The sequence below is a fragment of the Monodon monoceros genome, unplaced genomic scaffold (assembly GCF_005190385.1).
Source record: "Monodon monoceros isolate NGI ecotype Baffin Bay Population unplaced genomic scaffold, NGI_Narwhal_1 Super_Scaffold_16, whole genome shotgun sequence".
Taxonomy (NCBI): Eukaryota; Metazoa; Chordata; class Mammalia; order Artiodactyla; family Monodontidae; genus Monodon; species Monodon monoceros.
The window spans coordinates 66,984,652-67,009,171 of record NW_021703772.1 but is presented as its reverse complement, the minus strand read 5'-3'; the positions used below and the strand labels follow the sequence as shown (position 1 = coordinate 67,009,171).

The 24,520-nt window shown below is 36.3% G+C and overlaps 1 protein-coding gene across 7 annotated transcripts in view; it reads right to left on the bottom strand.

Annotated features, from left to right (window-relative positions):
- Positions 1–9,360: 9,360 nt before the first annotated feature.
- The window catches only part of COBLL1 (cordon-bleu WH2 repeat protein like 1), a 162,156-nt gene continuing 146,996 nt past the window's right edge, over positions 9,361–24,520 (bottom strand). For 2 of the 7 annotated variants that reach the window (XM_029225808.1, XM_029225805.1), the window contains 3 exons: positions 20,033–21,606; positions 17,985–18,161; positions 9,362–12,299 (listed from right to left, as the gene is read on the bottom strand). In XM_029225808.1, the coding sequence (XP_029081641.1) occupies positions 12,213–12,299; positions 17,985–18,161; positions 20,033–21,606 (1,838 nt within the window). In that variant the 3' untranslated portion in view covers positions 9,362–12,212. Of the gene's footprint in view, positions 12,300–17,984; positions 18,162–20,032; positions 21,607–24,520 lie in introns of all 7 variants that reach the window. The other 5 variants (XM_029225801.1, XM_029225804.1, XM_029225802.1 and 2 more) reach the window with 3 other exon arrangements.

Sequence of the window (24,520 nt, the reverse complement as noted above, 5' to 3'; positions counted from 1 at the left end):
AGTTACATTCCCACCAAAAGTGTAGGAAGACTCCCTTTTCTTCACACCCTCTCCAGCATTTATTGTCTGTAGACTTTTTAATGATGGCCATTCTGACCGGTGTGAGGTGATACCTCATTGTAGTTTTGATTTGCATTTCTCTAATAATTAGTGATGTTGAGCATCTTTTATGGGCCTCTTGGCCCTCTGTATGGCTTCTTTGGAGAAATGCCCATTTTTTGATTGGTTTGTTTGTTTTTTTGATATTGAGCTGCAGGAGCTGTTTATATATTTTGGAGATTAATCCCTTGTTGGTCACTTCATTTGCAGATATTTTCTCCCATTCTGTGGATTGTCCTTTTGTTTTATTTATGGTTGCCTTTGCTGTGCAAAAGCTTTTAATTAGGTCCCATTTTTTATTATTTTTATTTTCATTAATCTAGGAGGTGGACATTGCTACAACTTATGTCAAAGAGTGTTCTACCTATGTTTTCCTCTTAGAGTTTTATAGTATCCGGTCTCACATTTAGGTCTTTAATCCATTTTGAGTTTAATTTGTGTATGGTGTTAGGGAGTGTTCTAGTTTCAGTCTTTTACATGTAGCTGTCCAGTTTTCCCAGCACCACTTATTGAAGAGACTGTCTTTTCTCCATTGTATATTCTTGCCTCCTTTGTCATAGATTAACTGACCATAAGTTTGTGAGTTTATTTCTGGACTCTCTATTCTGTTTCATTAATCTATGTGTCCGTTTTTGTGCCAGTACCATACTATTTTGATTACTAACTTTGTAATACAGTCTGAAGTCAGAGTGTGTGGTTCCTCCAACTCTGTTCTTCTTTCTCAAGATTATTTTGGTTATTCAGGGTCTTTCATATTTCCACACAAGTTTTAAAGTTATTTGTTCCAGTTCTGTGGAAAATGTCATTGGTATTTTGATAGGGATTGCTCTGAATCTAGATTGCCTTGGTTAGTATATTAATTTTAACAGTGTTGATTCTTCCAGTCCAGAAACATGCTATGTCTTTCCATCTGTTTGTGTTGTCTTCAGTTTTTTCATCAGTGTCATAGTTTTCTGAGGACAGGTCTTTAGCCTCCGTAGGTAGTTTTATTCCTAGGTATTTTATTCTTTTTCATGCAATGGTAAATGGGATTGTTTCTTCAATTTCCCTTTCTCCTAGTTCATTGTGAATGCATAGAAATTCAACAGATTTCTGTATATTCATGTTTTATCCTGCAACTTTACTGAATTAGCTGATGAGCTCCAATAGTTTTCTGGTAGAGTCTTTAGGATTTTCTATGTATAGTATCATATGATCCACAAACAGTGACAGTTTTACTTTTTCCTTTCCAAGTTGGATTCCTGTTATTTCTTTTTCTTCTCTAATTGGTGCAGAACTTCCTAAAATATGTTGAATAAAAGTGGCAAGAGTGGGCATCCTTCTCTTGTTCCTGATCTTAGAGGAAATGCTTTCAGCTTTCAACTGTTGAGTATGATGTTAGCTGTGCGTTTGTGACATATGGCCTTTATTATGTTGAGGTGTGTTCCTTCCAGGCCCACTTCCTGGAAAGTTTTATCCTAAGTGTGTGTTAAATTTTATCAGAAGCTTTTTCTGCATCTGTTGATATGATCATATGGTTTTTATTCTTCAGTTTGTTAATGTGATATATCACATTGATTGATTTATGGGTATTGAAAAATCCTTGCATACCTGGGATAGATCCCACTTGGTCATGGGGTATGATCCTTTTAATGTATTGTTGGGTTCAGTTTGCTAGTATTTTGTTGAGGATTTTTGCAGGTATGTTCATCAGTGATACTGGCCTGTAATTTTTTTGTGTGTGATATCTTTGTCATGTTTTGGTATCAGGGTGATGCTGGTCTCATAGAATTAGTTCAGAAGTGTTCCTTCTGCAATTTTTTGGAACAATTTGAGAAGGATAGGTGTTATCTCTTCTCTAAATGTTTGGTAGAATTCACCTATGAATCCATCTGGCCCTGGACTTTTGTTTGTTGGGAGTTTTTAAATTACTGATTCATTTTCATTACTGGTAATTGATCTGTTCATATTTTCTATTTCTTTCTGGTTCAGTCTTGAGAGATCATACCGTTCTAAGAATTTGTCCATTTCTTCTAGGTTTTCCATTTTATTGGCATATAGTTGTTCATAGTAGTCTCTTATGATCCTTTGTATTTCTGTGGTGTCAGTTGTAAGTTCTTTATTATTTCTAATTTTATTGATTTGAGCCCTCTCCCTTTTCTTCTTGATAAGTCTGGCTAAAGATTTATTAATTTTATTTTTTCAGAGAACCAGCTTTTATTTTCATTGATCTTTTCTATTGTTTTTTATTCTCTCACTTATTTCTGCTCTGACCTTTATGATTCTTTCCTTCTACTAACTTTGGGTTTTGTTTGTTCTTTCTCTAGTTGCTTTACGTGTATGGTTAGATTGTCTATTTGAAATTTTTCTTGTTTCCTGAGGTAAGCTTGTATCACTATTAACTTCCCTCTTAGAAGTGTTTTTGCTACATCGCATAGGTTTTGGATCTTTGTGTTTTTGTATTCATTTGCCTATAGGTTTTTTGTTTTTTTTTTTTTTGGCTGTGTTGTGTCTTCGTTGCTGCGCGCGGGCTTTTCTCTAGTTGCAGCGAGCAGGGTCTACTCTTCGTTGCGGTGCACAGGCTTCTCATTGCAATGGCTTCTCTTGTTGTGGAGCACAGGCTCTAGGCACACGGGCTTCAGTAGTTGTAGTTTGTGGGCTCTAGAGCGCAGGCTCAGTAGTTGTGGTGCATGGGCTTAGCTGCTCCGCAGCATATGGGATCTTCCCAGACCAGGGATCAAATCTGTGTCCCCTGCATTGGCAAGCGGATTCTTATTCACTGTGCCACCAGGGAAGCCCCTGTCTATAGGTATATTTTATCAATAATTTCCTCTTAGATTTCTTCAGTGCTCCATTGGTTGTTTAGTAGCCTACTGTTTAGCCTCCACGTGTTTGTGGTGGGTTTTGGGGTTTTTTTTGCAGTTTTTTTCTTGTAGTTGATTTCTAGTCTCATAATATTGTGGTCGGAAAAGATGCTTGATAAAATTTCACTTTTTTTACTGAGGCTTGTTTTGCGGCCTCAGTGATCTATCCTGAAGACTGTTCCATGTGCACTTTAAAAGAATGTGTATTCCAGTTTCAGATGGAGTGCTCTATATATCAATTAAGTCCATTTGGTCTAATGTATCATTTAAGGCCAGTGTTTCCTTATTGATGTTCTGTCTGGATGATCTGTCCATTGGTGTAAGTGGCATGTTAAAATCCCCCACTATTATTGTGTTACTGTCAGTTTATCCTTCTATGTCAGTTAATATGTGCCCTTATAAATTTACTTGCTCCTATGTTGGGTGCATATATATTGAGTTGGCCAAAAAGTTAATTTGGGTTTTTCCGTAAGATGTTATGGAAAAACCTGAATGAACTTCTTGGCCAACCCAATATTTCCAATTGTTATATCTTCCTCTTGGATTTATCCCTTGATCATTATGTAGTGTCCTTCTTTGTCTCTTGTAACAGTCTTATTTTAAAGTCTATCTTTTCTGATATAAGTATTACTCTGGATTTCTTTTGATTTCCATTTGCATGGAATACCTTTTTCCATCCCCTCGCTTTCAGTTTTTGTGCGTCTCTAGATCAAGTATCTTGTAGGCAGCATATATACTGGGTCTTGTTTTTGTATCCATCAGCCATTCTGTGTCTTTTGGTTGGAGTATTTCATCCATTTACATTTAAGGTAATTATCGATATGTATGTTCTTATTACCATTTTTTAAATTGTTTTGGATTTGTTTTTGTAGGTCTTTTTTCCCCTTTCCTTCTTCTTTTTGTTCTGTTCTCTGTGATTTGATGACTATCTTTAGTGGTATGTTTGGACTGCCTTTTCTTTTTTGTATGTATATCTATTATAGATTTTTGGTTTGTAGTTACCATGGGGTTTTCGTAGAGCAGTTTATATATATACTTGATTGTTTTAAGTTGTTGATCTCTTAATTTTAAATACATTTTTTAAATTTTGCATTTATATTCTCCTCTCCTCATGATTACTGTTTTTGGTATCATATTTTACATCTAATTATTTTGTGTATCCCTTAACTGCTTATTGTGGATATACAGAATCTTACTGCTTTTTTCTTTTACCCTCCGTACTAACCTTGTGTGTGGATGATTTCCTACTTTTACTGTAGGTTTTCCTCTACTGGTTAAAATTTTCATTTTCTAATTTTCTTGTTTCTAGTTGTGGCCTTTTCTTTTATGCCTAAAGGAGTTCCTTTAACATTTGTTATAAAGCTGGTTTAGTGATGCTGAACTCTTTTAGCTTTTGTCTGTGTGTAAAGCTTTTGATTTCTCCATCAAATCTGAAGGAGAACCTTGCTGGGTAGAGTATTCTTGCTTGTAGCTTTTTCCCTTTCATTGCTTTAAGTATATTGTGCCAGTCCCTTCTGGCCTGTAGAGTTAATGCTGATAAGTCAACTGATAGCCTTATGGGAGTTCTCTTGTAAGTTATTTGTTGCTTTTTCCTTGTTGCTTAATATTCTTTAACTTTTGTCATTTTCGTTACAGTGTCTTGGTGTATTCCTCTTTGGGTTAATCCCGTATGGGACTCTCTGTGCTTTTTGGACTTGGGTGACTGTTTCCTTTCCCAGGTTAGGGAAGTTTTCAGCTATTATGTCTTCAAATATGTTCTCTATGTCCTTTTCTCTCTCTCTTCTCCTTCTGGGACCTCTATAATGCAAATATTCCTGCACTTGGTGTTGTCCCAGGGGTCTTTTAAACTGTCCTCACTTCTTTTCATTTTCTTTTCTTTTTACTGTTCAGTGGTAGTGATTTCCACTACTCCATTTTCCAGCTCACTGACCCGTTCCTCTGTATCATTTAGTCTACTGTGGATTCCTTCTAGTGTATTTTTCATTGCAGTTGCTATATTTTTTCATCTGTTTAGTTGTTCCTTATATTTTCTCTTTGTTGCAGACTTCTAACTTCTTGCTCTGTGGATCCGTTCTTCACCGAAGTTCTTTGATCATCTTTACGATCATTACTCTGAACTCTTTTTTGGGTAGATTGCCTATCTCCACTTAGTTCTTCTTCTGGAGTGTTATCTTGTTCCTTTGTCTGGAACATGTTCCTCTGCTTCCCCATTTTGTCTAAGTTGCTATTTGTATATTTATATATGTGGTAGGTTATTACATTTCTCGACATTGGAGAAGTGGCCCTCTGTAGGAGACATCCTGTGTGTCCCAGCAGCACACTCCCCTCTCATCACCCAAGCTATATGCTCTAGGGGTTCCCCCTAAGAGGGCTGCGTGGTTCCTTCTTTTGTGGTGGGCTGATTATGTGGGTGGTCTGGTAGGCTTGGTTGGCCTGTAGCCCAGTTGGTTGCCAGTTCCTGCCCTGTGCAGATGCTGCTGGCTGCTAGTTAGTGGGGCCAAGTCATGAGACAGTTTGCTGCAGAACCCTAGGGGACCCCAGGCTAGTGCTGACTAGCTGGTGGGTGGAGTCAGGGTTCAGAAGACTCCAGGGCTGTTGCCTGCCCACTGTAGGGTGAAGCCAGATCATGGGGTTAGTGCTGGGCTACTGGCTGGCAGAGCCAGGTCCTAGAATCTGGCTGCAGGGCCCAGGGATCCCAGAGCTGGTGTGTTAGATCATTGGTTGGGGAACAGAGGAACCAGTTCTTGACACAATTAGGTATGGGGTCTGGGGTGTCCTGAAGCTTATGTTGTCCTGCTAGTGGGCAGTGCTGGGACCCAGCTGGTCCCTTGGTAGGGGCTGGCCTGCTGTAGGCTGTCTGGGTCTGCAGGCCACAGGATTACGGTTTTCTTATGTCTGGTGTCTGCCCCCTGGTTGGTGAGGCTGGTCTAGAGGCTAGTGCATGCTTTCTGGAGGGCAGGGCCAGCACCTGCCCACTGCTGGGTGGAGTTGGTTTTTGGTCCTCTGGTGGGCAGGGCCATGTCTAGAGGGATATCTAGAGGTGGCTTGGGCTCAAGAAGTCTTTAGGCAGCCTGTCTGCTGATGGGCAGTTGTGGCCCTACCCAGTTAGTTGTTTGGCCTGAGGTGTCCCATCCTATAGGATGTTGGGTGGGGTCAGGTCTTGGTGCTAATGAACTAGAGGGAAAGTCCCAAGATGGTCCCTAGCAGCAGTGTCCAAACTCCCAAATATGGCTCCTGTCTATGTCCCCAGGGTGATCCATAGCCACCGCCACCTCTCCAGGACACTCTTCAAGACCAGCAGGTAGGTCTGGCCCAGGCACCTATCGAATTACTGCTTTTGCTCTGGGTCCCAGTGCATGTGAGATTTTGTCAGCACCCTTTAAAAATGAAGTCTCTTTTTCCCCCAGTCCTCTGGGGCTTCCAACATTAAGCCCTGCTAGCCTTCAAAGGCAAATGCAATGGGGGCTTGTCTTCCCAGTGCAGGATACCCAGGCTGGGGAGCCTGGTGTAGGGCTCAGAACTCTCATCCCTGTGGGAGAATCTCTGCAATATAATTATTCTCCAGATTGTGGGTCACCCACCCAGAGGTATGGGACTCTATTGTATTGTGAGTCTGCTCCTCCTGCCTGTCTTGCCTTCTTTATGTCTTTAATTACATAAGGTCTTTCCTGGTAGGTTCTGGTTTTTTTAATTCATGGTTATTCTGCAAATAGTTATGATTTTGGTGTGCTTGTGAAAAGAGGTGAGCTTAGTGTCTTTCTACTCTGCCATCGTGGCCAATCTCTAGCAGAATTTCTTGAGTATATTATTTCTTGATGACTTGAAGGTATCTAAAACCCACCAACAGAAGTCATCCACAGGGTTTCTTCACTGTGAACTCTTCAATGAACCTTTTCCTATTCATTACATGAGGTTTTCTCTGATGGTGAACTATCAAAGAGAACAAAGGTTCCACTCTTTTCTGTAATGCCACTTTCTGGTTTCTTGATGTACCTGGGCCTGCTCTCTCCTCTTTTTTCCCCCACATGTTGGATGCTTCTTCTTGCTTCATTTCCTCCTTCCAGATTTTCCTGAAATAGTAGGATTGCCAGATTTGGCAAAGAAAAATATAGGATGTCCAGTTAAATTTAAATTTCAGATCAATGATTAATTTTTTTAGTGTATACATACGTACATATATATATATATATATCCCAAATATTCCATGGGACATACCTACACTAAAAAGTAATTCATTGTTTATCTTTGAAATTCAAATTTAGCTGGGAAATCTGTATTTTATCTGGCAACTCTACGAAATAGACAAGTCCAAAGAGCTTTTAAGGGGGCTGTGGATCTCTTTGATATTTGGGCTCTCGTGTTCCCAGTTCTGAACATAAAACGAGAGAGGAGAAAGGGAAAGAAGATATTTCTGCACCACAAATAATAAAGGGATTATTACATTAGAATTTTTTTTTTTTTTGAGATAGCTGGGAGCTAGACAGAGAATCTGAGGTGTATTTGTGTTGGATTTAGTAAATAGTCTGTGGAACTATGGGGGAAATAGGGTATGTGGATCTGAACCAATTGAATGAATTTATAATTTGGGTTAGAGTCATATGTATATGAGTTTAAGAGGGTGTATTGCATCTGTTGCCACATTAATGCTGTATAACAATCAACCATGAAACCTCAGGGGCATTGCTAGTGGGTAAGCATTGATTGCTCTTACACCAGGGTCAGCTTCGGGTGGCTATTTGGCCCTGCTGATCTTGACTGAATTTGCTCATGTCTAGGGATCTGATTGTTAAATGCTCTAGGCTGACCTCAGTTGGGAGCCCTGCTCCATGCTCCTTTTTTAAGGACCATTCAGCCATCCCAGAGATGTCTTTCTCACAGCAGCATTTCAGGCACAGGGAGAGCAGGCAAAAACATGCAAACTTTGAGATCTAGTCTCAGAATTGGCACTGTGTCATTTCATCTCATTCTGTTAGTCACAAAACCTGTTCCTGTGGGTGGGGAAATGGGTTCTGTCTCTTTAGTGAGAGGAAATGCAAAGTCATGTGGAAAAAGGTGTGGATGCAGGTGAGGTAAAGAATCGGGGCCATCACTATCGTCTACCACAAGGCGTGGGTAGGAACATAATAAGTTGGTAGGTAAAGAAATTTCTTGGTTTGAAAACTATAAGGTTGGAATTGTAGCACTTTTTCTTCAAGATGAGTAATCTGCAAGACTTCCAGATGAATTTCTCCAGTTTGTGACACAGAAATGCCAACAGTGCTATACAGATTACCAGAATGTTTCACAATTTCTCTTGAAATACCTGTCAGAAAAGTTCTTTTGAGAGAGCACATGGTGGCATTTTTTCTTGCCATAAACAAAATACATCTACCCATATGAAGAGTCTGAGGTGTTAAGGATGAAAACTTGCAGGAAAGTGGTAACATTTAAGAGAAAAGCAAGACAGACTGAAGATCCAGAACAAGTAGGTTACTATTTAAGTGTCCCTTGAAATCTAGCACCATTTTCTCCATCATTTGCAAAGTTTGGCCAGGCAAAAGAGCAAACTAGAAATCAGATGTGGGATTCTGCCACTTGTCTGGTTGTGTGACCTTTGTAAAGTAGCAATTTCTTTGCGTACTTTTTTGTTCCATATGTGGATCAAATAATACAAAAGTTCTGTGTAAACTCTAAAACACCAAATAAATTAGCTATTTTTACATGAAAAATAATCTAAAAAAACCATTCTATCCTTGGAAATCTTCACTGTGACCCCCAATTGCAAGTTCCCTTTTCTTTCAAGTCATTTATCAAAGTCAATGGATAGTAAAAACTAGTGAGTTTGATTCTTAGCTCTTTTGTGTTTTTGTCTCTACTGGTAGTGGGTAGGAAAAGAACTGGCACTAGACAAATAATTGTATCAATTGGGATTCTTTAAGTTTCAAGTACAAGCAACATTAGGTCTCAGGAAAATGACTGGTCTCATTCAAGGACTTGGGTCAAGTAGCAGAGTGTGGATTCTGTTATCTCAGGCCAAGTTCTGTGAAAAATGCCAGTGGTAGTTTGTTAGGGATTGCATTGAATCTGTAGATTGCTTTGGGTAGTATAGTCATTTTCACAAGATCTGGTCTTAAAATGGGAGGGAAGGTCACTCTTCAGAAGGATGGGAAGTATATTAGATAAATAATACCTGTTCGCTAATAGTAGTATTAAAAATAGGTAGCTTTGTAAAATGAATTGTGCCAAACACTTTTAAAATTCATTTAATCCTCACAACCATCACCATAAGTATGTTAATTCAATTTTTCAAAGGTGAAAATGAGGTACAGATAAAATAATTTGCCCAAGATCCCATGACTTGTAAGTGGCAGACCTATGATTTGAACCCAAGTATCTTGACTCTAGGCATAACTGTGTACCACAAGAATGAAATTAATAATAGGAGAACAACAAACTGAAACATGATAAGGTTGATCTTTATGTGCAAGAAGGAACATTGCTGGTGCAAAGGCAAGTTGCTAAATAGTATTAGAGTGTGACTTTTTTTAATCTTAAAAACAACAGTAACAACAAATCTGCAAAAATACAAAAGCCGAAAACAAACCTATAAATATGTATTGGATATAAATACATCTATATAGGGATTAATATCAAAACATTAACATTGGTTATCTCTGAAAAGGGGATTGGGATGCTGGAGACAGAAAAGAGGGTAATTTCAAACCCTATAATTTACATAGAATCTGGATAATTTAAAAATAGGTATCATAAAGAAATAACTTGATGGGGAAAAAAAGGAAAAGCAAAATGCCTAGATGCCAAAAATTAAATATGAAAATTGAAAGTTGGTTCTAAATCATTCCTGTATCTTCATTTTGCTGTCACTTAAGGATATGACTAGTTTTCCTATCCTTTCCCAATTGGGTAGAGAGTGTAGCACATGCTTTTCTCCTAAAATAATGTGGACAAGGCAACTTTTTCAGATTGTATGTGTACTAATTGTTCATATATATATCCCCCTAAGTCCTGTGTGATCTTTAAAAAAAATAACTACAAACTATTTCAAGTTTGCTAAAACCTGGAGTAAAACTTGTTTTCAAACCAGTTTGTACTACAAACACAATTGATGCTTCCTATAAATCTCCCCAATCCGATCTTCATTTCTTGATTCCCACCAGCAAACCTGTGTATTTTATTTTTTCTGTATTTATAGCCATAATACATAGTATCATTTTGCATATTTTATTATTTTATATAAGCATCATAAAATAAGCATTGTTCCATTGTTTTCTTCCTTATTATTTTTGAGATGTATCCATGTGATATGCATAACTCTAATTTGTTCATTTTGACTGTTGTACAAAAGTCTATTATATGAATATACTATCAATGTTTAGCGCTGGTTAGGACTCCTTTCTGCTGTTTATATACAAGGCTGCCATGAACATTTTTACCTCTCCTTAAGCACACACATAAGTACTTCTTTAAGGTAATATGATAAGAGATCTTTAATTTTATTAGATATTGCAAATTTGATGGTTGTGCCAGGGTATTTTCCCACCACAGTAAAAGAGTTCCCATTATTTCACTGCCCTTGACAACACTTGCTATTTTGAAACTTACATTTTTACTAATTTGATGGGTGTGATGTGGTACACTTCGTGTTCTTGTGTTTCCTTGATTATTACTGAAGAGTATTTTTTTCCATATGTTTGTTAGCCTTTCCGATTTCCTCTTGTAAGAAATACCCTTTGTTTTTTCAGTGTGTGCATATTTATATTCAGTAGTCTTTTCATGAGTCTTAGAAATGTTTACATCTTATAAATTAACGCTTATATATATTAAAAATTTCTCGTGGCTTATTTTTTCATTTTTATAGTACTTAGTGTACATATAAGTTTTAAATTTTAATATTTGTAAATGTATCATATCTTTTATGACTGTGCCTTTGTCTTATTTAAGTAATTTTCCTATGCTGAGGTCTGAAAAATGTTGAATATATTCATCTAAGTTTTAAAATACTGCTCTTAAAAGCTGTCTTTAACTCAAATATATTTGTTTATGGTTTGAGTTAGGAATCCAAATGTATTGTTTTCCAAGTGGATAATCAAACACAGTTTTTCAAAAAGTCACTCCTTTCCCTGTTGGTTTATAACGACATAACTTAGGTTTCCATACATGAGGGTCTCTTCAAGTCTGATTCAAGGAAATAGCAGCAATATTTAACTTAATGTGTACTTGCCATGTCTCAAGAACTCTGCTAAGCATGTTATGCATTTTGGAGTTAGAATACAGGGGCTCATACACACCAGGGAGCCCTGATAAATGGTCGCTCTTACTATATTACTTATTTGTTTACTGGCTGATGGAGATGTGTTCATCAGGTGAAGTGCACAGATGTGCTGATTGACACAAACTGCATTTTAAAAAGAATCCCAAATATATAACTTGCTTTTATTGAACAGGGGAAAAAGCAACACATTTTCCAAAGAGGCAGATATCCCAGTAGCTTTAGTAAAAACCAACATAACATCAGTTTGTTTGACAAGGCTTTTAGAATAAGTGAGCAGTTAAATTTTTAAAGTAGGAATTGAACATCAACAAGCTCTAGACCCCAGAACAGTTACAAGCCAACAAATTAGACATTGTTTTGCTTAACAATTTTAGCTTTAATGTAAATATATATTACTATTTAGAATATTAGCATCTGAACTACATAATGACTATCACTTTAATTAAAGCCAGGATTTCTGAAACCTTAATGTTTATGTTTAGAGGATGGGGTACCCACCCCATAACATTGTTATATCCATCAATGGAATATTTATTATGGGCTTTAATATAACATAAACATTTCTAATTAAACTGTAACATTGAGGCAGCAAATGTCAGATCTATGTTTGCCTAGTTATTTATGTGTCATACAAATATAAGTCTATGAATCTTAATTTATCCCTTTGTCTAAGTCAGAATTGTAGAGAATGTGTCAATAAGTGAAATCAACAAAAGGTGACTATTTCTCATTTGAGAAAAATGAAAGTCATTAACACCTTGTCTTAAAGTTCTAAAGCAGCATATTCAGTTCTTAAGGCAAAAAAGGCCAAAGATATTATTATAAATTATAAATTCTGGTAATTCTTCTTTTGGCATTAAAAGCCACAGCACACGTTCTTATGCTTTAATAGATAATATATTAGTGTACATCTGAACATACATTTGCTAACATTCTCCATCAGTATGAAGTCGTTCTGTGCAATAGAGCTGGTGAAGTGCGGCATGGCAGGGCAACACTTAATGGCCATCCTGGGCATCAAGGGACATGGAGCGGCTGAATCTTGACCTTCCATTCACAGATACTGTATTTGATGGAACTGCAACCTAAGAGAAAGAAACACACTTTGCACCCATCAATTTAAAATGGGACAGCTGTCTAATTTTCAATTTCCAACAATTAACCACATTTTAACTTCTACTTAATTGTAAATGCTAACATTTAGTATTTATTATTCAATAAATTTCAAATAATCAAGAATAAATGTTCAATCTGCCATGAAATTAAAAATGAGTTATTTCCACAACAAACAAGTTAAATAATCCGTTAACACACCTTAGTCTTTACAAAACTACCAAATCAACTCAAAGGACAAGAGCATAAGCAGACTGCAGGCCAAGTTGTTATTAAAGCACATTTTTAGCTAGATTAATTCTGGCTCCCCCAAAGTACCTTGGAGAATGTAGAAAAATAAAGCAAATTCCACAAAGCAACGAATTCTATAATTTTCATATTGATGATATATATTAACTTGAAATTATTCTCCCAGGTACCCCTCATTTATAAGAAAAACTAGCTTTGGTTTTTAAAATGCCTTCATTTGAAGGGCTAAAAAAGTCAAACCTATGACTGTTTTGCCAAAACAAATGCAGAATGAAAAGGAGTTTATTCACTAGGGAATAAACTCCTAAGTTCCAAAATTCTATGGCAAAGTTTCCTATTTACAAACTGTAAGGGAATAAAAAACACTAAAACAAAATTTCCTAAATAGCTTGAAATTCCAACATTACTTACAGGAATGTAGAAGAAAGTTATCTGGATTCTGAATAGTAGGTATAATATTTTGAAATATTACATATAAAATATGACAATATTTTAAGGAAAATAGTTCATCTCTTGATTGTAATTTGACCAGTTCAGCTTTATAATCAAACATTATCCTCTTTTCATAAGAAGAGAACTGAAGTACAAAAGGCCACAGATTCTGCCTAGCAACAGAGTAAGTTAGTGAAAAGGAAAATAAAGTTGGCAAATTTAGGTTGGCTTTGGTTTCCTGGTGCTTCATTTCTTGCCTTTTACTAAACAAAGATAGATCATCTAAACTAATCAATTTTCTTGACTGTCTTACGAACGCAGGATGGAGTAGAGTGGTTGACACCATCCACCTGAAATAAAATAGCCAAGAAGAAAAGTTGCCACCAAGGGAAGGAACACTTACTTATCTGCACCCTATTCAGTACTCATGTGGGGCTACTTTCCAAGTACAGCCAACAAACAGACAGGTAATGCAGGTAATGGCTTTTTGTTATGTAATCTTGGTCTGAAAAGTCTCTCTGTGTGTGAGGGGTTATTTTTGTAATTCTTGCCAAAATTGCAGTTCTCATATTCTTTGTAAAGTAAAAGAGAGAAAATTTGGTTTAAGCATTTAAAAAAACATACTGATGGTTCTAAATGTCTACAAGTAAAAGATGTTAATTGTAACATCATTTAGAGAGTGAAAAACTAGAATCCAGTTAAATGTCTACCAGTAAGGAGCAAATAAGCTATGGTTCATTCATACAGTCAAATACTATGTTGTCTTTTTTTTTTTGGCCGTGCCACGCAACTTGTGGGATCTTAGTTCCCTGACCAGGGATTGAACCTGGGCCCTTGTCAGTGAGAGCTCAGAGTCCTAACCACTGGACCACCAGGGAATTCCAAATACTACATAGTCTTAAAAGAACAGCAAAGATATGTATGTAACAAAAGGGAAAGCTTCAAGAGATAGATATATATTTAACAGTGTTTTACAGAGGATTCCATTTCTGTTAGAAAAAATAAATGTTTATATATGACAAAAGTGGTCTGAAAGGTCACACTGTACTCTATCCAGAGCAGGTACTCTGGGGGGAAATGGTATTTTATTTAAAAATTTGTTTACTTAAACTTCAAACATAAGAAGATATCATTAGAATACTATTCTATGAATTTTTTGAGGTCAGAGACCTTGTCTATTTTAATGCCACTTCATACCTACTTCACACTCATAGTTATTTTAGTGCCTGGTCAGTGTAACTCGATGACTATTTCTTAGATGAAATATGGTAACTTTTTACAAACATTTATGAAGTATAAAAGTATTGCTTGAATTTTTTGAACAGTGACCACAGGACACTAGTAATAAAGATATCTTTAAAAAGTAACTTTAAGAATTTACTGATGTAAGCATCTACTCGTTGACTGTCTACCCTTGAAGTTCAAGAAATTTTCAGGAATATTCACATAGCTTTCTTAGTGTGAAACCATCATTCATTTTTACTTTTAAAATACATGGAAAGAGCTGCCAACCTGAAACACTTGGACTGTTCAAATTCAAACCAAGGAAATATGAATAAAAAGCAGACTAATTAAACAAAATAAGCCAGGAAGATCCTGGGTGACTTATCCAGGTTTTCTCTTCCCTCCAGATTTCTATCTAGCTAACGATAAGTTTTATTTTCTGAGGAAACACTTACTACCAAGCACTAAATATCATTCATCAGTTTATTTTCAGACTTTCATATTTACAAACCTATATTCTCCTTATAATAGTGTAATAACCTTAGTAAGTCGAGGCACCAGCAAGAACCAAAAGCAGCCAAAGTTCTTGTGTCAACACAAGTCAATAATAATAGATGACTTAATCTCTTATTCTCTGAAAACAATTTGCTGTCATACATACATCTTAACATCAAACACATTTTATAAAATACTGTGCTAGATTTATTAATGCTTTATATGAAGACAAGACAAATCGCTTTGACTATATGTGGGTTGACTTGGGGGTAAGGCATGGGAAAAAAGCCTTAAGAAACATGAAAATTCACGACTACATTTACACTAGGGCAATCAACTAGATAATTGTTCTAATGTGAACCAACTACTTAATGAAGGTTAATTGCTCAAGTATGAACAAGAGCCATAAGGCAGGTTGGTACCTGGAGTAAAAGTGAACATTTGGGTGCCAAAACACGGAGCCAACTTTCTGATGAACAATCTAAACCCACTGTCAAAATCACTGGAGATTTTATTTGGCACTGTAACTGTTGTTCTATAAAAGAAATGTTAGAATGTAAAACAAACCAGAAGAAATGTTCAGAACCGGACAGAAATATGGGACTTAAGCAAAGATCACAAGAAATTAGAGCCTTCTTTTGTCCATTTTTACCACCTTCTGCAGTTTTTTGAAATATAATACATGTACAGAGAAGTGCACTGACCAGCCCAATGAAAACAAACACAGACATATATGTAGCCCACCACTCAGGTCAAGAGAATACTCCCTACTTCAGCTCCCTACTGATCTTGTCTTTATTTAAATTTTTGACTTTATCATGGATTTTTGCATTAATTTGTACATTTTTAAATATTGCATTAAGATAATATTTATCTTGATTAATAATTTTTTTAGTTCCCTCTTAAATTGTGTGCCCGTCTTGCTCTAATACACCCCCAACAGCACTTCTTCCCCTCTGGAAGTAACCCTATTGTGATTTTTGTAATTACTTCCTCACTTTAAAAAATAATTGCCACCTATGCATGCATCACTGAATATAATTTAGTTTTGCATGCTGTCAACTTTACATATCTTTTTATGTCTCTATCTACATTGTTCTGTTGTGTGTATTTTATCCAATTTATTGCCATGCTTTGAATCTAGTCTACCATTTTTGGGTATTAAGGTTATATGTATTTGGAGCTATTACAAACAATGTTCTTCTGAGTCTTGGTATATAAAAACACATTTTTAGCATATATAAGTAGAAGTGAAGGTGCTGATCATGGAGTGTAGATATCATGAACTCAACTAGACCCTGTGTCTTTCTTCAGAGGGAAGAAAAAGGATTATGTAAGGAATTTTCATTAAACAGAGTTTAGGAGCTGACACTATAGGGAGTCAGAGCTGTCAGTAACCTCCTACTGAGAGAGAGAATTTAGACTCAATAGAACCTAAAGTAATGAGTTATAAACAGGATACAATTATAGGATCATCATTTAGGGCCTGCTTTCCGTGTTGATTCACATCCAGCTCATTCTGGAAGCAATGAGAATTTTATACGTGAAGAGACTGCCAAATCGGAGCCCGTAAGATACCAAGTATACAGCTGCCTGCCTGTAAAATTCTGTTGGCCTGGAAGGCATTTCCAACTTAATGCACTGTTTTCTGCAATTAGTTTACTGAAACTGATTAATATATCCACTGACTTAGTACAAAGGCACTGCGGTTATTTTCTGTTCTCCCATGAGCCTGAGGTACCACTGTTTCTCAGTCCCAGGCTATGAACACCCAGAAGGCAGAGGCTTCGTTTTATTCAATTTTGTATCCCCAGTATCTGTACAATGTTTGGTATTTTTCTGCTTTAAAAAAATATTTATCAAATTTATTGAATTGAGAACTTTGAAACTCATCCTTAATTTACAAGATTAGAAACAGAATTAGAATTATTTTCATAAATAAGAATGTACAGTTTACTTACAGGGACATACCCCCCACACACAAAATACAGATGTCATGACCTGTGAAATACCAATTTCAATATTCCTTTTGGTTTCTTTTGGGTTTTTTGCTGCCTGGCACCTTAATTTAAACTCTACAAATAATCTACAAAATTCAAACCTTCTCCCCTGAATTATTCCTTCATATTTCCTTCACTCCTGACAGCACACAATATTTTGCCTTGTCACCATGTGTGCCCAGATGGGAGCGCCAAGTCCTCTGTGGGAAGGGCCGTCACTCAGGGCTCCAATGAAACCCATCCAGGAAGCTAGCTGGCTGACACAGGCAAAGCTGGCTGTGTAGACATGCGAGGATGCCTCCCCCTTTTTCTATCTTTGCAGCATTCCTGTTCCTTGGCAGATTTCGTTTTTGTTGAGTTCAGTGTTTTGCTCAACAAGTCTCTTACTCTTCTCTAAATAGCTTCTAAAATGATTAGAGAAGGAATTCACAAAATGAAATGCCTAGGGAGTCAGTGAAATAATGAGTACTTGTCTTGTCTTGGGTGTTGAGGAACTTGCAACCAAGATGACTAAGGGAAGAACAAGAAAGACATTTAGGGAAACTACAGCCTCTGGGAGGTCCAAGTGAGGATGCCAGGCTCAAGGCTGCACCACATCCTCTTTCAGCGGATGAAGGCAACAAAGGGAGGAAACTCATCTGCACATAATTCCCTGTGATGCTTTTTGGTGTTTGCCCAAGAAGGGGGCACACCTCCTTGCTCTCCTACATCCAGGAGAAGCTAGACTCTGGCAGGGCATTATTAAGATTGGAATTTCTGCATTAGGTCTCATCTAAATTCTCTAGATTTTCCCTACATTATTTTGGTTTAGCCTATAAAACTCCTCCCCCCGCCCAACCACCCAATCCCACGTATGGTAGTAACTGATTGCTGTAGGAGCGATGACTGAAAACTTGCAGGCTTCTACAACAGTGCAGCTTTTCTGGAATAAAGGAGGGACTTTCTTTCCAAAAGACTCTTTCTTGCTGTGCTAACACAATTTTTTTAAAATAAGAGTCCAAGGCACTTTCTATATATAGATATATAATAATGAGCAAAACTAGTGTTCTGCACCTGGCCCATGTTTTGGAAAACAGACCTGACATATTTTTAAGTACTCTCTCAGCTTATACTTCAAAAATGACCCCTGACATAAAAGAGTAACTTCTGGCATCTTCCCTATTCAGACTTAAAAGCCAGAAAACAATTTCCCCTAAGTATGAGTTTGACAATGTTGAAAATAAACCCACTGTCACCCATCTGATAAAGAAAACTTACCCTTTTCAACTTGGCAGCAGCCTCTCCAGAACGAATTGCAGTCAGCAGACTCTGTCGGATCTGTTCTGGGTCAGAGCTTTGGAATGCTGAAGAACTTTGTCTCTTAAGGGTGAATGATGGGCCGTCAGTCAGAGATGGCGTTTGGGGATTCTGTTCATTATGTGCAGAGTTATTTTCCTATAAAAATAAATGTGAAATATATGAATACCACGTGAAGAATGGGCCATTATGCAAAACATTTTCATCACCAGTAGCTCTTTAAGAACCACCATTTGCCTCACTGGTGTTTTAGACTCAGCTCTGTTTCCTCATCCACTGAGTTATCTCTGCTGCCAGAGCTCAGCTGGAAGATGAGGGCATTACTTTCCCTCATCTTGAACTCAGGAGGCTAAGGAAGGAAAGTGATACCTCCTTTTGTTTCACAAATGCAGTGGTAATTTTACTGTCCTTGAGTAAATAAAATAATGCCGATTTCTCCAGTGGAGTTGGCTAGAAGAGCCAAAGTAGTAATAAAAATTCCACAGACCAAAAAAAAAAAAAATTTTCATAGTTCCAATATATTAGTGTTGTGGAATTATTTTTGATGGTACAAATGGACAAATGTTGGTAATTTCATACTTGTTGAACCTAATGTATCTTCTAATAAAGGAATATTAGTGACTAACAGCTTATTTTGTGTTTCTGGAAGTCACAGGGGCTGATGGCCATGTTTTCTTTATTTTTCTCATGAGACTAAAAATAAATATTAGAAATTTCCAAATTTAAGAATCAAAAATTTAATTAAACTTCTTAGGAAGGAATATTTAGTAACTGATTTAACTGGCAACTGTATTCACACAATCTTAAAAATGTCTTTTTCGAACTGCCAGATGAGTATCTTTATAAAAGATGAGCTAAACAGAACTCAGGCAATGGCTCAAAAACTGTATTATATAAATCAAACTTCTGTTGTTTAGAAATGGTGTTCCATTCTAAGAAAAAACTCAGGCTTTATTCCCAAGTAAAGAATTAATCTCTGCATCATATATCTGTTCCTGATATTATATCAAAGTAATAAACATAAATGTGAAAATATATAAAGAAATATTTTTCAAGGTAAATATTGCTTTAAAATTATGGAAAAGTCTTTACTTGGCAATATGGTTAATGTTCTCTTACTCTGGGAGTGTTTGAAAAAATAGTATAAAATGCTTCTGGAACTGTCATACAAATATGAAAGTATTCTTTAAACACTATCAGAGTAAAAGTACACAATGTATTTTTTAAAAATTGCATGGGGATTATCATAATTCATACTGTGAATTTCTTCCTGACTATACTACTTGAATCTAGCAAATTATATCATTAGTTGATCAAACATGAAGTCAACAAATCCCTTTTTTGTACACCATTAAGGTTAGATGGTGGTTAAGTGATATTCTGCTCAACATACGTATAACTGGAAAGTTGACACTGAATTAACAAAATGGGAAATTAAGAAAATTACCTATTTAAACTCTGGTTTTAATTTAAATTACATATAACAATGTTTGGTAAGCTCAGGTTGAGTATATATGATAGAAAATACAGAGCTGAGAGATGTTTGGTTATTTTATCTAGTCTTTGATACTGCTTATGTTTTTATGTAATTAAAACTATTTTGCCATTATGGAGAATTGGAAAAGAAAATAAAGTCAACCAGACCATCCAGAAAAGTTATAAACAAATTGAGATAAGCAAAACACAGAAAACTAGAGAGTCAGAACTATAAACTATTACACTATACAAATGTAGGAGCAAAGAAGCTTTAAAATTTAAATATTTCCTAATGATACAATTTTATATAAGGATGATCTTATAGTAATATCTGATCAAGTTATATGAATTATAGTAACTCTGAGAATAAATAATCAGATTCTGTGTATTACTACTCTTTTCTTCCTACAGTAGCTTGATAGTAGATTATGAATTCAGAGTTAAGTAACACACAAACAAACCGACATGCTTTGTTAACCCCGTTGAAACCATGCTGTATAAGAATCCCTTACTTTTAAAAAGGTTACATTTACCTTATCTTTCACACCTGGTTGTGGGATGTCCACAAACGTATTTACGGAAGGAATCTTCCCTCCCTCTGTGTCAGTTGGAACTCGGGCAGATGCACCTCTGACCTCCTCACCGCGTGACCCTGTACGACCTTTGCTGAAAGACTGTGACCGTTTCACCACAGCGAGGGCAAACGGTGAAGGAGCAGAGCTGCAATATGGTCGAGGGGCACCAAAAGTTTTCAGAGTCTTCAGGTTAAGTGTTGCTAACTGACTCTTGGGAAGAGGAACAGGTTTGGGGGCTATGGGAGGGGGAGAGGTTTCAGCAGGCTTCTGATTGCTGTCATCATCAGTGTTTTGAATGTGTGGCTGTGGAGGAGAGTGAGTTGTTTTACTTAAGGGAGAAAGAGCTGGCTCTGGAGGAGGTATTGTATCCCTTTCCACCTCTTTCTTTATTAGTTCCTTTGGAGTAGGATTAGGGGCAGCTTGAACACTCTTGGCAGCTGCAGATGTCACATAATGACCTGAAACTCTTTTTTGCATCTGCAAGAAAAAAGAACTTGGTTTGGAGTGGGGATTTGAAACCCGAGATTTAAGTTTTGACTCCAAAATACTGTTTATATCTTCCAAATTTGGCACAAAAGGAGCTGTGCCAGTGTCTCTCGTCATTTTGGGAGTAGGTTTCAGAGGATTCGACATTGTGCTGTGGGTAAAACTCTCCTCACTTTGCACCTGATGCTCTGTTCTCAGGGTAGGCTTTGGTTTCAGGTCTCCTTCTGGCTCCTTTGGGCTTTCAGAAATAACAGGATCTTCTGTTTGGATTGCAGTTACTTTCACATTCTCATGAGTGTCCTTTTCTCCTAAAGTATTTATCTCCTGATCATTTTTATACCCTATGGTTTCCGATTCCCAGTCTTTCAATATTTCTAGGGATCTGGGAGGCACTATTTTGTAAGTAGTCATCCCAATTTTGGGTATGTACTCTCTTGTAATTTCATTTGAAGGTTTTGGCTTGGGATTATAGTCTTGTCTGTAAAATGGATAATTCTTTATATAAGAAGCTGTTGAATTTTTATCAGTCCCATCTACAGGAGGCAAAAGATCATCATTACCATGTGCACAAATTGGATCTTTTATGGTGAGTTGCTCTTCTGTATATGCAGTTAGGGGGCCCTGACTCCCAAATTCTCTTGAGGTATCTAAAGAATCTTGTGGGCTTAAAGATGAGTGTTGAGTTGATTTGTTGTTACTTGAAGTTTGCACACTTTCATCAACTTTGACATCAGACAAATTATGATCTTGGTGATTCCCATCAAAACTGTCACAGGAAGGGATTGTCTGAATTGCTGCATCTTGCATTTTTGTCTTTTCTGCACTAGGTTGAATCAGTTTTTGATCTGGTGCTGATGAAGCAGCAAGATGATTTTCCTTGTAACTTCTAGCAGTATCAGTTTTATATGCCTGATAGTTTGATAGTCTGTCAACTTCCATGTCCACATTGTTACTTTTGGCAACACCTGCTACATTGATTTCTGTTCTCCTCATTCCATTTTTCATACTGTCTTCTGTGTTTGTTGGAATTATTTCATTTTGATCTACTGAGAGAAAAAATATCATAAAGTGTATGAAAAAAAATAGAAAACCTCAAGTTTTCAATGCCTGCCTCGCCCAAACTGAAACAGATTGATTTGAATTCTATAGATAATTTTCAGCTACCAATTATACAAAAATTATACAGGTAGTGGCATACAGAGAAAACAGCATGGGCTTTGATATCATAGAGACCTGAATCTGGAATCAGCTTGACTAATTACAACCTGTATGGCCACATCATATTACTTACCCTCTCTGAGCCTCAGTTTGCTCAGATGTAAAAAAAAAAAAACATGTATTATATGTATCATTTATGTAACATGCTTATTAGGATAGTGTATTGCCCAAAACTAGTACTCATAGAAGATAGCTATGATTTTTCTTTTAAACAAAGACTATATTTCAGTCATTGTTAAGAATGACAAAAGACATTGACAAATTTAAAAAATGTTTTTATTCTTTAATTTTTTTCCATTTTGATTCTCTCTCTGTCTTTTCTATAATCCCTAGCATATTTACATTTTATACCTAACATTAAAAGGGAAACAATCCCAGCAAATGCTATCAGTTTTAATTAAGGAAGACAACAAAACCTTACCTTTAAGAGTTGAAGTAAAAACAGAACCTAAGTTGATTGTCTTATTAATTAGGTGTCCTTGCTAAATACTTTTAAAGGACTTTGTTTTCAGTCAAAATATGGGTGATTTCAACTACATAAAAACAATCATGTGGGTTTTGATTTTTCTCTGTGAGAAAAAATAACTATTTTTCTCATGTCTGAATCCAGGTAGAGAAAACAACTTCCCTCTCCCCAGCACTACCTTTCCTCTTAATTTTAATTCAGACCTCCTGAAAACAAAAATCATTTTCCAGTGTCTAGGTTAACAAAGCAACAGTTGCCAGCCAACAACATGATGGCAAAGAGTTGGAATGAGGCATCTGGAAGAAAACACAGGCTTATGAATGTGTACCACGTGTCTTGTACTAAGCCAAGTGATTTATATACTGTGCTCCTCCAGTCAAATGCCATGAAGAGTCATTTCTTCTGAATAACCAGCTAGCCCGTATCTTCAAAATCCTCAGTGGCCTCTCCTTTCAGATACGATTGTTTGCACAGCACAAGTGAAATGTGAGCCTTGGAAGTCAAATTGTGAAAGGATGTCAAGTATTTCTCTATAGTTTTATAATCACTCACTTTCATCTATAAGATAAAGTTCACTGCCTAAAATATATCATGAGCTATTTAAAATGGGTCCTCTGTGAAAAAAGAAAAAAAGAAAAGAGAAAAGAAAAAAGAAAGATATGCATGCATGCAAAAAAAAAAATCATGTTGCCAGGTAAATTTGGATACAGTTTTTTTTTTTAAATCTTTATATTTTTAAACCCTGCCTAACTGCACAATTATTTGATCATGGTGGCTATATTTTCTATTATGTTGCAAGGTTCCTATATTACATACATAATTTAAAAATGGAATTAATTTTTATTCTTCCCACATAAAATGCAACTAGTTATTCGAATACATATTGTCCATTCAAGTGATTTCTTTTCTCAGTGACTAATAATTATTAACTTTTGTGATTTATAAAATTAAGGACACATGATTAGGAACCACAGAAGAGACATATCTCTGCCTGTGTTCTTATTTACTTGGTTCTTAAGTGTTTTTAATATCTATATGAAAAGTGGTACTCTCAATGCTGATATGAGCACACAAGAATTTAAGAAATGGTCCTGGCACCAGAAAATGAGCCTAAATGTATTTCCTTTTCTCTAATTTTTCATTTTCCACTGAATATAGGTATATCCCAGTTGCAGAATGGAAACATTTTCCAAAAGAAGGTAAATCAACATAAAAAATATATTTTAAATTAAATCCCCTCTAACAAACCCTAATTTACTGGTTTTAGAACTCTAAGTTTCTATTTTTCACATTTTCTGTGGGTTACACCTACTTCACCATTATCTAACTGAATTTCTCATCAAAATTTCACAATTTCAAAATTTTCAATGATTGTCAGGCCTGGAAACCTAGAATCACTCCTGAATTCATTAGCTGGTCCATCCTCCTACATATCGATGATAATGCCAATGAAATGACAATGAATGGACAGGCCATTTTTCAAGAATGGCCAGTAGAGGGAGAAGGTATATTTTGTACTATACTGTACTTCCCCCTACTCAACACTGACACCAACATCAACAACCTGATGTAAGGATGATTTAGATAAGTATACAGGGTAGGTTAAAAAAAAAAAAGAGAGAGAAAAGGAGAATAAAACTAGTTTAAGGATAACAAATTATTTTAAAAATCACCTAGAGTTGACAAGGGTCATTGTAAATCAAGTGCAAATCAAAATAAAGGTATTACGGAAATGTACTTGTGACCCTAGCACTAATATGATGCCAAAATCTTAGCAAAAATGATTTAATTTGACTATGATTTTTAAAAGAAGTAAACAGCTTTTAAATCATGACTTCTCAATAGAAATGCTTTTGCCGTCATAGCGTATGTTATAAAAAACTGAGTCAAGAAAAAAGGGGGAAATCATATACAAGTATATGTTGTACACTTGTATCTCAGGATGGTATTGACCATGAGGAAAATGAGTCAGAGACATATATATTCAAATTAACCAACACATACCACAAATATAAAATGACATATCTATATCTATCCATCTGTCCATCTTGTTTGTGACACTGGGATAATCCATGTTATATATATATATCTCCCTATGTTTTCTATGAATCTTAACCTAGTTTTATATATTAACATAATAGATTGGACTATGAGTATAAGCACTTTCTTCATACCCCCTTAAAATTCCCTGGTGGCGCAGTGGGAAGATCCCACATGCCGCGGAGCGGCTGGGCCCGTGAGCCATGGCCGCTGAGCCTGCGCATCCGGAGCCTGTG